The sequence below is a fragment of the Canis aureus genome, chromosome 8 (genome assembly GCF_053574225.1).
Source record: "Canis aureus isolate CA01 chromosome 8, VMU_Caureus_v.1.0, whole genome shotgun sequence".
NCBI lineage: Eukaryota > Metazoa > Chordata > Mammalia > Carnivora > Canidae > Canis > Canis aureus.
Window position 1 is genome coordinate 22,025,065 of NC_135618.1, and position 12,792 is coordinate 22,037,856.

The 12,792-nt window shown below is 35.0% G+C and overlaps 1 protein-coding gene across 5 annotated transcripts in view; it reads left to right on the plus strand.

Moving 5' to 3' along the window:
• The window catches only part of FNBP1L (formin binding protein 1 like), a 120,855-nt gene that overhangs the window by 74,363 nt on the left and 33,700 nt on the right, over positions 1–12,792 (plus strand). For all 5 annotated transcript variants that reach the window (XM_077905486.1, XM_077905485.1, XM_077905487.1 and 2 more), the window contains exons 5-7: positions 732–794; positions 7,766–7,870; positions 11,210–11,338. In XM_077905486.1, coding sequence (XP_077761612.1) covers positions 732–794; positions 7,766–7,870; positions 11,210–11,338 — 297 coding nt within the window. The remainder of the gene's footprint in view (positions 1–731; positions 795–7,765; positions 7,871–11,209; positions 11,339–12,792) is intronic.

Consider the following 12,792-nt stretch of genomic DNA (forward strand, 5'->3'; position numbering starts at 1 on the left):
CTTAATTACTTTGCTTTTTAAAGTAATGTTCAGTATAAACTGATTTTCTATTTCAATTTCTTGTAGCTAAAATTATTTTAAGATACTCTTGCTTATTTGTGATCCTTTTGGATTTAAGACCAAGATTTGGTAACCTACAACTCCATGGGCCAAATCTAGCTTATCGTTATTCTTAGTTCCTATGAGCTAAGAATGGCTTGTATATTTTGGATAGTTGTAAAGAAAATCAAAAGACTATTTCATGGCATGTGAAAATTATATGAAATTCACATTTCAGTGACTATAACTAAAGGTTTTTTTTTTTTCTATAACTAAAGTTTTATTGAAACAGAGCCACTCATTTACTTATGTATTTACTGTGGCTTCTTTTGTTTTATATTAGCAAAGTTGAATATTTGTAAAAGAGACCACATGGCTTGCAAAACTTAAGACATTTATCTGACCCTTAGTAGAAAACATTTGTCTACCCCTATTCAAGACAAATCATATATTTTTTTCTAGAGATTTTATCTGTCTTAAAGGATATACTTAAAGTATTCAGATAATACCTATAAATGTATTTTAGAGAGTTTTTCTTTACTAATAATCTCTTCCTAAGTCTTGATAAAGTTATATAATTAGTACCCTGAAAGAATACAGTGAAAAATAAAGGTTTTGGGGGGGATTTAGACGTTTATTATTTAAATTAATTTTTATGTCCATTTTATTTGTTTTTTGGTTATGATCTTCAGCATCTTCAAGAGGGACGGAAAGCTCAACAATACCTTGACATGTGCTGGAAACAGATGGATAATGTGAGTTAATAGTGTTTTCATGCTTAACATAAAATTTTGTAGACTAGTTTAGCTCCAGATTCTCTTAGACTTCACATCTTTTGAGTTTAATATTTCTCAGTGTATTTATTCATATTTGACATTGGTGTAAATAGAGAATATAAGGTCATTTTGTCTTTTTTTTTTTTTTTTATTCTACATGTTCTATACTTGTACCAACTCTGTAACCTTCAGGTAACTGTAAATGTTTAGGAATATACTTTCTAGGTTGCCTGAGTGGCTCAGTTGGCTAGGCATCTGCCTTGGGCTCAGGTCGTGATCCTGGCCTCTTAGGATCGAGCCCTGCCATCAGGCTCCCTGCTTAGTGAGGTGTCAGCTTCTCTTTCTTCCTCTCCCTCTGCCCTATACTCCCACTCATGTCTGTCTGTCTGTCTGTCTCTCTCTAATAAATCATTTTTTTTTAAAAAAGGAACATACTTCTGACTTTCAGGAGTTACCATAAAATATTGATAGAGGGTCAGGGTAATGGGGGTATAAATAGTGATATATCTCAGAAGACCATTTGACAGAGATAGAGAGGTCCTAGATTCTAGTTCTGCCTTTTGTAATTTCTTTTGATTTCATCTTTAGTGTATGAAAAATTAAGACAGTGGACTAGATTATATGAAATGTTTCTTCCAGTTCAGTGATTCTATAATAATGTAAATGTTCCTACTACTGGGCTCCTGATCATAGACCATTCAAACTTAGAAAGAAAATATTTGATAGTATTTATAGATAAAATTATAAAATCATAATAATTATTTACTGTAACAAGTTTCCAAGGGTAGGGGTTGCCTGGGTGGCTGAGAAGATTGAGTGGCTGACTCTTAATTTCTGCTCAGGTTCTGAGGAGATTGAGCTGAGCCAGGAGCCTGCTTGAGGATTTCTCTCCTTTTCCCTTTGCCCCTCCCACTGCTTGCTCTTTCTCTTAAATAAAAAATTTTTTTAAAATCCCCAAACTTTCCAAAGAGGCTTGCTGATGTGGTTTCTCTTAAATATTCTGGCATATAGTCATTTGAAAAATAAGATGTCTACTTGGAACATTGTTGACTCCTTTCCTTAAAATTCTCTACCAAATGATGTGCTGTAGTATAAGTTTAATATTCTTTCTGGGGGCGCCTGAGTGGCTCAGTCAGTTGAGTGTCCAACTCTTGGTTTCAACAGGGTCTGCTTTAGATTCTTTCGCCCTCTCCCTCTGCCCTCCCCATTCTCATACTTGCGCTTTCTCTCTCTCTCTCAAATACAGAAATAAAATCTTTAAAATATATATTCTTTCTGATGTCTCAGGTTAGCAAGCAGCTTACTCTTTACTTGGATATTTTTATTATGGACACTGTGTATTCCTTGAAAATTATGCTAAAGGGAGTTTTTCATGATAAATTAATTTAGTTTATGATTGTTGGGAAAAGTACTTTTAAGTTTGAGATTTAAAAAATCTCATGTGGGGATCCCTGGGTGGCGCAGCGGTTTGGCGCCTGCCTTTGGCCCAGGGCGTGATCCTGGAGACCCGGGATCGAATCCCACATCGGGCTCCCGGCATGGAGCCTGCTTCTCCCTCTGCCTGTGTCTCTGCCTCTCTCTCTCTCTCTCTGTGTGACTATCATAAATAAATAAAAATTTATAAAAAAAAAAAAAAATAAATAAATAAAAAATAAAAAAAAATAAAAAAAAATAAAAAATCTCATGTGGGCAGCCCCGGTGGTGTAGCGGTTTAGCACCGCCTGCAGCCCAGGGCATGATCCTGGAGACCCTGGATCGAGTCCCACGTCAGGCTCTCTGCATGGAGCCTGCTTCTCCCTCTGCCTGTGTCTCTGCCTCTCTCTCTCTCTCTCTCTGTGTGTGTCTCTACGAATAAATAAATAAAATCTTTAAAAAAATAAATAAAATAAAAAAATAAAAAAATCTCATGTATATATGTGTTTTAGGCTTTTTTTTTCTTTTAAAATCTCTTCTCTTAAAATCACATATTCTAAGATTAAAGTTCTACATAAAGGTCATTGATGTAAGATTCTAGGTACCAGTGCTGATTGAGAATTCTTAGTTAATTGTCGCTTTCATTTTTGTTTTCATTTTCATTCTAATTGGTTTTGACAAGACTTTTAGATAGTTTACATTTATTAAATTTTAAATTACCTTAACTAGCATTCTTAGTATCTGCCGTCTAATGAGTGTATATGTATGTGTGTTTTCATTTACACATAATAATAGACTACTATACTCATGAGTCATTGGTCCCTTTAAAAACTTGTGTTGGCAACAGATTATTCCTGTTAATCTGTGCTGACTTGACTTCAGAACAATTGGCAGTTACTAAGCAAAAGTTAGAGAGGTCATAAGAAAGAAGCATCAAAAAAAAAAAGTGGGGGTGATTTCTTTAAGGCATTAAAAATACCATTAAAGGTAAGTTAAGCTCAATTCATGATTATTGAAGGTTTCCTTGACATGTACTGAGTCCTGGTACAAAAGTAAACAGTGAAAAATAAAAAGTGAATAGTGACATAGTCCTTTTTTTGTGGAGCCTGCAGTCTAGTAAGGGAGACAGACAATAGGATTCCTGTGGAATATGTAGAAATATGTGCAGGATCCCATTTCTTAGTTCTATATCTTTCTGTTTAATCAAGAAAATAAAATAAAATTCCTGACATTTTTTAAATAATTGAGGAGATTTAAAGAAGTGGGAGACACAGGCTGAATTAGTGACAGAGTGTTGAAATTGAGGAACATAGTTTAAAAAGACAATTATTAACCCCAGGATAATGAAAATAGGCCACACTGGCATTTAAGATGAGGGCAGAAAAGAGTAGCCTGCAAAGAAGATTTTGAAGGAATGGTGAGAGATTACCAAGATAGAAGTATCAGAGATGCTAGGTCTGTCAGGCGGCTCAGGTAACTGAGCATGCAAATTTATAAGAAATGCTCAGAAATGCAGCATTTCCAGAGTTGATCAGTAGCTCAGTGATGTCACTAAAGCCGCTTCTCCTTTCTGTGTCTGCTTTGCTGTCTTGACCATGTTGGCTTTTTTTCTCAGGCTTGTCCCCTTATGGCCAACAGTCAAGCTGTCTAGCACCACATCCTCATTCAGCTGCATGCAGAAGCAGGAAAAAGAGGTTCATTTCTCTTCTAACTATTCCTTTTTATCAGAGCGGGAAAACTTTCAGAAAATCCCCAGCAGACTTCCTAAGGGGTGCCTTTGACAGGATTAGATTACTTGACCATGCTCTAGCTGTGGGGAGGCTGGAAAAACAAGTATCATATTTTCAGCCTTTACACTGGGAGATGGGCTCTTCCAAGAAAGGGTAGGGAGTAGCAGTGGCTGTTGATTGGTTGGTCACAGAAATGATGAAGGAAGAAGAGTCTTTTTTGGAGTATATTCCTGTATTGTATAATGATGTCTTTCAGGAAGTAGTATTTTTAATATTACTGTACTAGTAGTTTTTTAAATATTGTACTAGTGATCCTTTTGCTGTTGCAGTGAAATTAATAAGATTTTTTTCACAAATAATAGGACACCTAATATAAAAGTACTTTTGTATATAGTAGCTTCACAACAAAATTAGTAGCCTGTAGCTACTCAATTTGAAAACCCCGCTGTAGGGCATCCCCCGTGGCCCAGCAGGTTAGTGCCGTCTTCAGCCCAGGGCATGAACCTGGAGATCTGAGATCAAGTCCCACGTTGAGCTCCGTGCATGGAGCCTGCTTCTCCCTCTGCCTGTGTCTCTGCCTCTCTGTGTGTGTGTCTCTCTCATGAATAAATAAATAAATAAAATCCTTAAAAAAAGAAAAAACTACTCTGAACTGAGTTCCAGAGAAGTAAATGTGGAAGTTTATTTTTAATGTGGAAATTTAATCTTAATAGAGACACTGAATAATATGTGCATTCAGATATATTTATGTGCTTTGAATAAATTGTACGTTTCATTTGATGTTTTACACTAAAAATAGTACATTTAAAGAATTTTATAGAATTTCTGAGCATATTTATTTGCTGTAAATTGTACAGGTATGTCTGGTTCTAGTTAGCGATCTGAGCTAACACAGAAACCTCTTAGCTACAAATACCTAGATATAATAGCTAAAATATTTTTTATTGTATTTTAACTTCTTAGAGCTGAGAGAAAGGGGAATCTGCAATTGCTAGAAACTAAGGGTAAACCAGAAGCCGCAACAGTAGGTGTATGATCTGATATGATGGCATTTGAAGAAGGCAGAGGTATTGGGGTGTGGTGGTTTACTGGACCTTGTTGCTAAGGGCTTAAGTTTTAATACACAGGGACAGAGATGGTGTTTTAGCTCTGTATGTTGTAGAGAGTTGGAATGGATATCCCTATATAAAATTTTGAACCTTCAAAGGGACTAACCCTTTAGCAGACTATAAAAACTTTGGCCACTGGCCGAGGGAGGCAGCAAAGAAACTTGTCTCTATCTGAAAGTCAAAGGAGGAGAGAGGTACCTTGTGAAAAATTTAAACCTTTGACCTTGTAGTTAGGAGGTTTGGAACCCAGATTTGTCCCTTGTATAGTTTTGTAATTCCCAAGATAAGAAATTGGCATCTAACTTGTTCTAATAAGGGGTTAGGTATATAGAAAATACTGACATCCTCTGCTTTTTTCTGAATGATTCTCAGAATACAGGTAGCAAGGAATATGTTTTTCCAGGTAAGAAATTGAGGAGTCTCCTCTGGGAATCTAACCAGCTTGAGAGAAAAGATTTAAAGGTAGCAATATAGGTTTTTCCAGGAAAACTGCCTTGCCATAATACCCTAGAAGAAGAGACAATAATGCACAATCTCTACCTGCAGAAGTTTCAGTTGGCTTTTAAAATAAGAACATATAGGGGATCCCTGGGTGGCGCAGCGGTTTAGCGCCTGCCTTTGGCCCAGGGCGCGATCCTGGAGACCTGGGATCGAATCCCACGTCGGGCTCCCGGTGCATGGAGCCTGCTTCTCCCTCTGCCTGTGTCTCTGCCTCTCTCTCTCTCTCTCTCTGTGACTATCATAAATAAATAAAAATTTAAAAAAAAATAAAATAAATAAAATAAAATAAGAACATATAAGGAAAAATCCTAAGACATTTAAAGAAAACATCTAATGTAAATACTAGAGACCAAAACTAATATGGGTAGGGGGGTGCAGCTTTCCTTTGACTGTGAAAGGAAATAGAAAATTGCAAAAACAAAACATTTGCAACACTATTAATACTCTGAAAGAGAGTAGAGAAGATACTATGTGAACTAGGAATAAGGTCCTGTCAAAGAAACACAAAAAAACAAAAGAACTTTAGGATAGCAGAAATGAAAAACTAACTAGAAAAAATAAAATTGAAGAAATCTCTCAAAGTAGAGCAGAATGACAGAAATGGAAAATATAAGAAAAGTAGAGAGTTCATCCTGTAGGTTCATTTTCAAAACAATAAGCATTCTAAAAAGAAAAAACATTGAAAATGGACAAAAATAATTCAAGAAAATTTTCCCAGAACAGAAAGACATGAGTTTACAGATGGAAAGGAATTTCTAGGTGCTCAGTACAGTGGACTCACGCAAGACATATCTTTATGAAATATCAAAACAGGAGAGAGAGAAGATCCTCCCAGCTTCCAGAGAGGAAAACAAGTATGTTTTATGCAAAGGATCAGGAATCAGAATGGGATCAGGAAGCTAGAAGATAGTGGATTAGTTAGAACTTTCACATTTCTGATAGAAGACAATTCCCAACAGTTTCATACTCAGCCAAATTTTATCAATTGAAAGTGATAGTAAAGGTATTTTTCAGCCATAGAAACATAGAAAGTTATATCCCTCAAATCTTTTAGGAAGCTACTGTTGAATGTGTTCCTGCAAAAAAGGAAATGAACCAAGAAAATAGGAAGGTATGGAATTGGGAATTAGAAGATTCAAATCCAAGGGGAGGTGAAAGGATTCTCTGCAGTGATAATGAAGGGAATTTCTAAGTAGCAACTTTGCAATAGGTTTGGTTTGTGTAAGCAGTCCAAATTTCAGTAGGTCACTTCCTTTGGAAGAGATTTCATTAAGAAAATAAAATGGATAGAATTCTGAATATGTTGAATTAACTGAGGAGAGATTTTTAAAGAACTATGTACACTAGGGTGGAATTAGAAAAAAAATATGTTGAAAACTAAGCAAAGGTAAAAAAACAAATTTAAATCCAGGAATAAAAAAAGAAGTATGCGAGAAAGGAACTATGGTACATATCGCATGGCTCTGTAGTGAATAGCTTTTACAAAGTCATAGTAATTTGAATTAAGTAAAAATGTTAAAGGCCCGGTTCTGGGCTAATGGTATTACTGGGACACCTGGAAGAAACAATATGAAGCTGCTTTGGAGGGACATTTCCATATCCCACCACAAAAGAATAAAAACAAACACCAATACCAGCCAACCAAAGAAACCTACAAAACCAAACACAAGGGGATCCCTGGGTGGCGCAGCGGTTTGGCGCCTGCCTTTGGCCCAGGGCACGATCCTGGAGACCCGGGATCGAATCCCACATCAGGCTCCCGGTGCATGGAGCCTGCTTCTCCCTCTGCCTGTGTCTCTGCCTCTCTCTCTCTCTCTCTCTGTGACTATCATAAATAAATAAAAAATTTAAAAAGAAAAAAAAACAAAAAAACAAACAAAAAAAAAACACCAAACACAAAAACCAAAGAAACCAAACAAGTCCAGCTGAAAGCTTATAATAAAATAAAAACACAAAATAGATGTGATTTTTTTTAATTGGTAAATGATATAATATTAACCCAGTCATGCTCTATGATTTTTTTCTTCACAGTTTACATTCTGATAATTTAAGTCACGTAGATTGATTATAATACTAACATTTCTTTTCTCATTTAGAAAAGTTTTATTTTTAGTGTGATTCTATATGGTGGCAGCATTTTAAAGTTAAAGATAAATTAATTTTATTTCTCAGTGTGTTATTTTAATTTTTTAAACAGAGTAAAAAGAAATTTGAAAGAGAATGTAGAGAGGCAGAAAAGGCACAACAGAGTTACGAAAGATTGGATAATGATACTAATGCAACCAAGGCAGATGTTGAAAAGGTAAGAAATAATCTAAACTAACTTTGATATCAAAATATTATTCCTTGCACATGGAGGGTAGTTGCAATATTTGTATTGGTAGTTTCCCCAAGAGAAACACTATGTCTGAAACTAAAATATACCAATATTTGTGTACTTCAAATCATAAGTTAGTCTGAGAAAGTAATAAGTGTTACTTTATCGTAATGTCTTAACTGCATTCAGAATGCATAGGAAAGACATGGTTGCTATTGAGAATTGAGTTTCTATCTTATTCCAAAACAGAAGAGAAAATCTCAAGTAAGTTGATGGGTTGTGCAAATAGGGGTTGGGTAATATGCCTCCCCAACTTGACATATGGCAAAACAAGATCAAACTGCCAGAGGTATGTGATGTTAACTATTTGTCTTTGTTTCACTCACTCACTCAACTCGCTCATTTATTTACTCATTCATTTTTGGAAACTGATATCTCTTGTCACTAACTGATCCTGGATCAGATGTTCTGTAATGAAACTTTGTAGGATCAGCCCTATAACTATCGCTGCTTAGCTTTTCCTTCTTCCCTCTGTATGCTCTTTATCTTAGAACATTTGACATAATGATAGAGCAGAAATATTGAGATTTTGAAATAACAGGTGAACCTTACTCCACTTTTTTGTATATACAAAGGCCCAACAGGTATATTTTCAAATTAGGATAATTCTCTATAGGATAAGAACAAGAAAAAACTAAGAAGGAAGAGAGGAGTAATTTATTTTCTGCATTCCGTTTTCCTTACCACTTAAAAGCTATAAAATTATATAAAATACAGGTTTTACAATTACCTTAAAATCCTTCTGGTATAACTTGTAAGGCTTTTTTTTTTTAACCTATTTTTTAGTGACTTTAGACCTCTAATGATAGTAAGTTCCTAATGGTTGGAAATACAATCTTAAGGCAGTTTGTTCTTTTTTTTTTTTTTTTTTTTTTTTTAATTTTTCCAACTCTAGCATTTCCTTATGACTGTTTTTCTTTGGATACCTGTTAATTCGTCAGTATCCCACTTAAATTATATTACTTCTGATTGGATGTAATAATCCAGGTATGAGTTTTATCTGTCCTGAGTTTCATGACTTGCCTTGTTTTGAACACCAAATTTATGTTACTTAAGGCTAAATGGATATCGATTTTTTTGGGGGGGCCCATTGTTTGGATGGACTCCCAATGAGTTTATGGTTAAATCTATGTTTTTTCAAATACGGTGTGGTATGAGGACATGTGTCTCGGAACTTGTACTATTGGTATTTTAAATGCATATGTCCATCTTATCAATTATTAGACTTAACCTGCTGTTAAGAATTTTGGATCCTGATTTTGATCATCGATATATTCATTTCCTTCCTAGCATCATGTCATGCACATAATATGTTATCATTATTTGATTAAAAATGTGCACCCAACAGGTGGAAATAGCACTATTATATACAGGGGAGGTTTCCTTGCTAGTTGATACTGGTTCCTTAAGGATTCTGACTCATTACCAAACATTGAATACGTAGTTTATGTACTATGCGACAAGTTAAGCAACTCTAACTGGACTCTCATTTAACTTAGTTTTTTCATTTTGTCTGTAGAAATATCTTTAGAGACCAATTAGACATTCTGGAATCTAGATATAACATGTTTATGTTTATAACATGTTTATAACATGGTCATGTTAGTTTGACCTAACTTAAGAATTTTAATATTTATAGTTTCCTTTCTTATGCATATTTGTTTGCAGTCCCATTACTTAGAGAATTTGCAAAACTTTGAGGATTTGCTTTAGAAAATACAGAACAGGGGAATTCTGTTGTAAGTGACCAGGGAGGAAAGGGAACATAGTTTCAGTTGAGCAACTACTGATAAAGGTTTAAAAAAAAAAAAAAAAAAAAAAAAGGTAAAGAGCAAGCCAATTACTGATCTTCCTAAAGAAAAGGAAGGCAGTTGCACAATGTGACTATACCGTAACACTCCTCCCAAGCTGTACACTTAAAAATGATTAAGATGGTCAATTATGTTGTGTGTATTGTGTAGTTACCACAATTAAAATTTTTTAAAATTAAAATACAATATTAAAAAAAAAGGAAGGCAGTAAGTATGAAGCCCACAGTATACCAGAGGAGGCTTCAAATTGTATTAGCTTCTAGCGTTATACTCCTACATACCCTGCTGGAACATTTTCCTTAGGCTTTGGGAATCATAGCCAGTGACTTTAGAACAGACGTGGTTTCTCCTGACAGAACCATTGTGGTTAGGGGATAGTTTATTGGAGCAGGGAGAAAGGGAGAAGAAGTAAATGAATGAGTATTTAAGGTCCCAGGTTGGAACTTCAAATGTATTTTTCTGTAGAAATACTTTGGGCCATGGTGCTTAGTTTCTGTAGTACTTAAGTATTGTAATCTTCAAGTACACTGTGGATTAAATGCATTTTTGTGGGCTTATTTAGTATCTTGGCTACCATGTATTTCCATACGCCAGTTTTTTTCTGAGTTCAGAACTATAACTTGTGGAAGGTTAGAGACTACGTTTGCAGAAAATGGAATTAAAATAATGAACTTTATTCACAGTGTGCTTTATAATTTCCAAAGCACTGTCATAGAACATGATTCATTCCTTGGAACCCTGAAAAATTGAGTTTAATTCTTATTTTGTTTTTCCTTATTACTTTAGAACAGTTGAGAAATTTATTTAGATTCCCCGTCATTACATCTAGAATTAATGATTTTATGTTAAGTTTATATTCTGATATTCTTGTCAATGTAGATGATGCTTACATGACTCATTCGAAAAGCATTTCTATAAGAGATTACAGTGAACAGAACTGAATTCTAAATAAACATTCCTTAAAATACTTCTGGTTTTATATAGAGTTGGAAATCATTGTTGAGTATTACTTTGTCCAAAATTAGCATTTTTATCATTATTTGGTTTCCCTGTGGTTCTGAGTTGGATATAAGTGGATTATGTTTGAAGGAATGTTTCACTAACTTTTAACTGTCTGAAATATTTCAGTACTATTTTCCCTTATGATTAAGAGCATACTGTTTGAAGTCAAGCCATAATGCTGTCATTTATTTAATTGAAAAAAATCTGGATTTGTTAAGGAGAAACTTTATTTGAATAGATTATTGCAAGGAGGAGGAATGTTGTAGTAAGAGAAAGGGAATGTTGCAAAGGAGAATGCCCTGGCCAGATCTGCAAGCATCTCCTTAAAATTTAAATGATACTAATAGTTAGAAAAAGTCTAGTTTTTAATGCAACTTTGAGAAAAGTGAATTAGCTATGATTTTTTTTTTGTTATTTTTGTTGGTAATTATTTGGACCAATTTGTCTCTAGGCCAAACAGCAGTTGAATCTGCGTACACATATGGCTGATGAAAATAAAAATGAATATGCGGCACAGTTACAGAACTTTAATGGAGAACAGCACAAACATTTCTACGTAGTGATTCCTCAGATTTACAAGGTAAAGTTTAGGATATGAAATTACTTTAGTTTTAGAGGTGGAAGAGCTAGTCTTTAAATGTAAAACTTAAGTTTCAGGAATCAACCAGAATGCTTCTAGATTCACTAGTCATTGGGATTAGTGATGTGAACTTCCTTTATGATTATAGATTTGAAAAGTGAATTTTTCCTACCTTTGAAATCACAAATTTTCCTATAGATTTATTATTAGTGTAATAAAAAGTCTGCTAAAACAATGACATTTTCTAGATAAATTTTAATACCATATCACTGAACATTAGGATATAGGGGAAATTCACTGGACTTGTACGTTGTAATCTGCCTGCCAAGAATTGGGATGTAGCTTTTTGACACTATACCAGAATCATTGGCATTAGTCCATGTGGCAGAAATAAATCTTAGGAAATGTATTTGCTAGCCTGGTTTTTGCCTGTTTGTCTTCCTAGCTGCCAGATCATAAATGTAATTCAGGCCATAAGTTTGCTTACCATTCCCATCCATCATCACTTGATGATGAATAGTTGCCAAACAGCCTGAGATAAAGACCCGGAATTTATATGAAGGTTATGTTACTGCTTATTCTAGAAAGAAGAAAAATTAGAGAAAAGGGATTAAGTGAAACAGTGTTGAAAGTAGTATTTGGGAGAGCAGAGCTTATATGGAAAGAGTTGTGAGCCCAAATATATTTTCTTTTTCTCTGTAAGCAAATTAGCAGTACAAAGGAAGCATGATTAGAGATGGTGGGCTAGAGTGGGTATCATATTCCAGTTGTTTAATCCAGAATATCTAGCCTGCTGGTCCTCACTCTCTGGATGCTTTTCTAAGCTCTCCAGCTAAGCCTTCATGTTCTAGAGAGACCTTAACTTGGAGATTCAACCACTTTCTGTGTTTTGGGGCTTGACCCTTTTGTTTGGACCTTGCTGTGGAGCAGCCTTGCCATTTTGTAATACTGGAAGCAATTCCTTTATGAAAATGTGGGTATCAGAATAAATCCACAGGCTTTCAGAAGTTACTTAAAGAAGGAAAACTGGTATGAAGGCTCTGGGATTTGGGGGATTTGAACAGTGTAACTGCTTCCTAAAAGGAAGAAAGGTTAGCGGTACTGACAAATACTAGTGTCAGAAATGCCCTTATTTGACTTCACTTGTCACAACATAATTCTTAGTGGCACATGCCAGTGAATTTTTGAATTGTGGGGATTCCATTGTATGTACCATTTTCACCATATAGCTGCTTATTTTTCATCTTGTGTCCCCAACCCTTTGACAGTCACTCTGAGCTATAGACTGACAGGTAGGTCAAAGTATCTGTTGGTATTCAGTCAGCTGTGGATCCATAGCCCAATCAGATCTTACCAAAGTAGTCTGAACTAACTAAAGGGCTTAGAGTTCTCAGATTTATATATGTTATAGGCCCGTCCCTTAAAAAGAAAAAAAAAAAAAGGCATCAGAATTG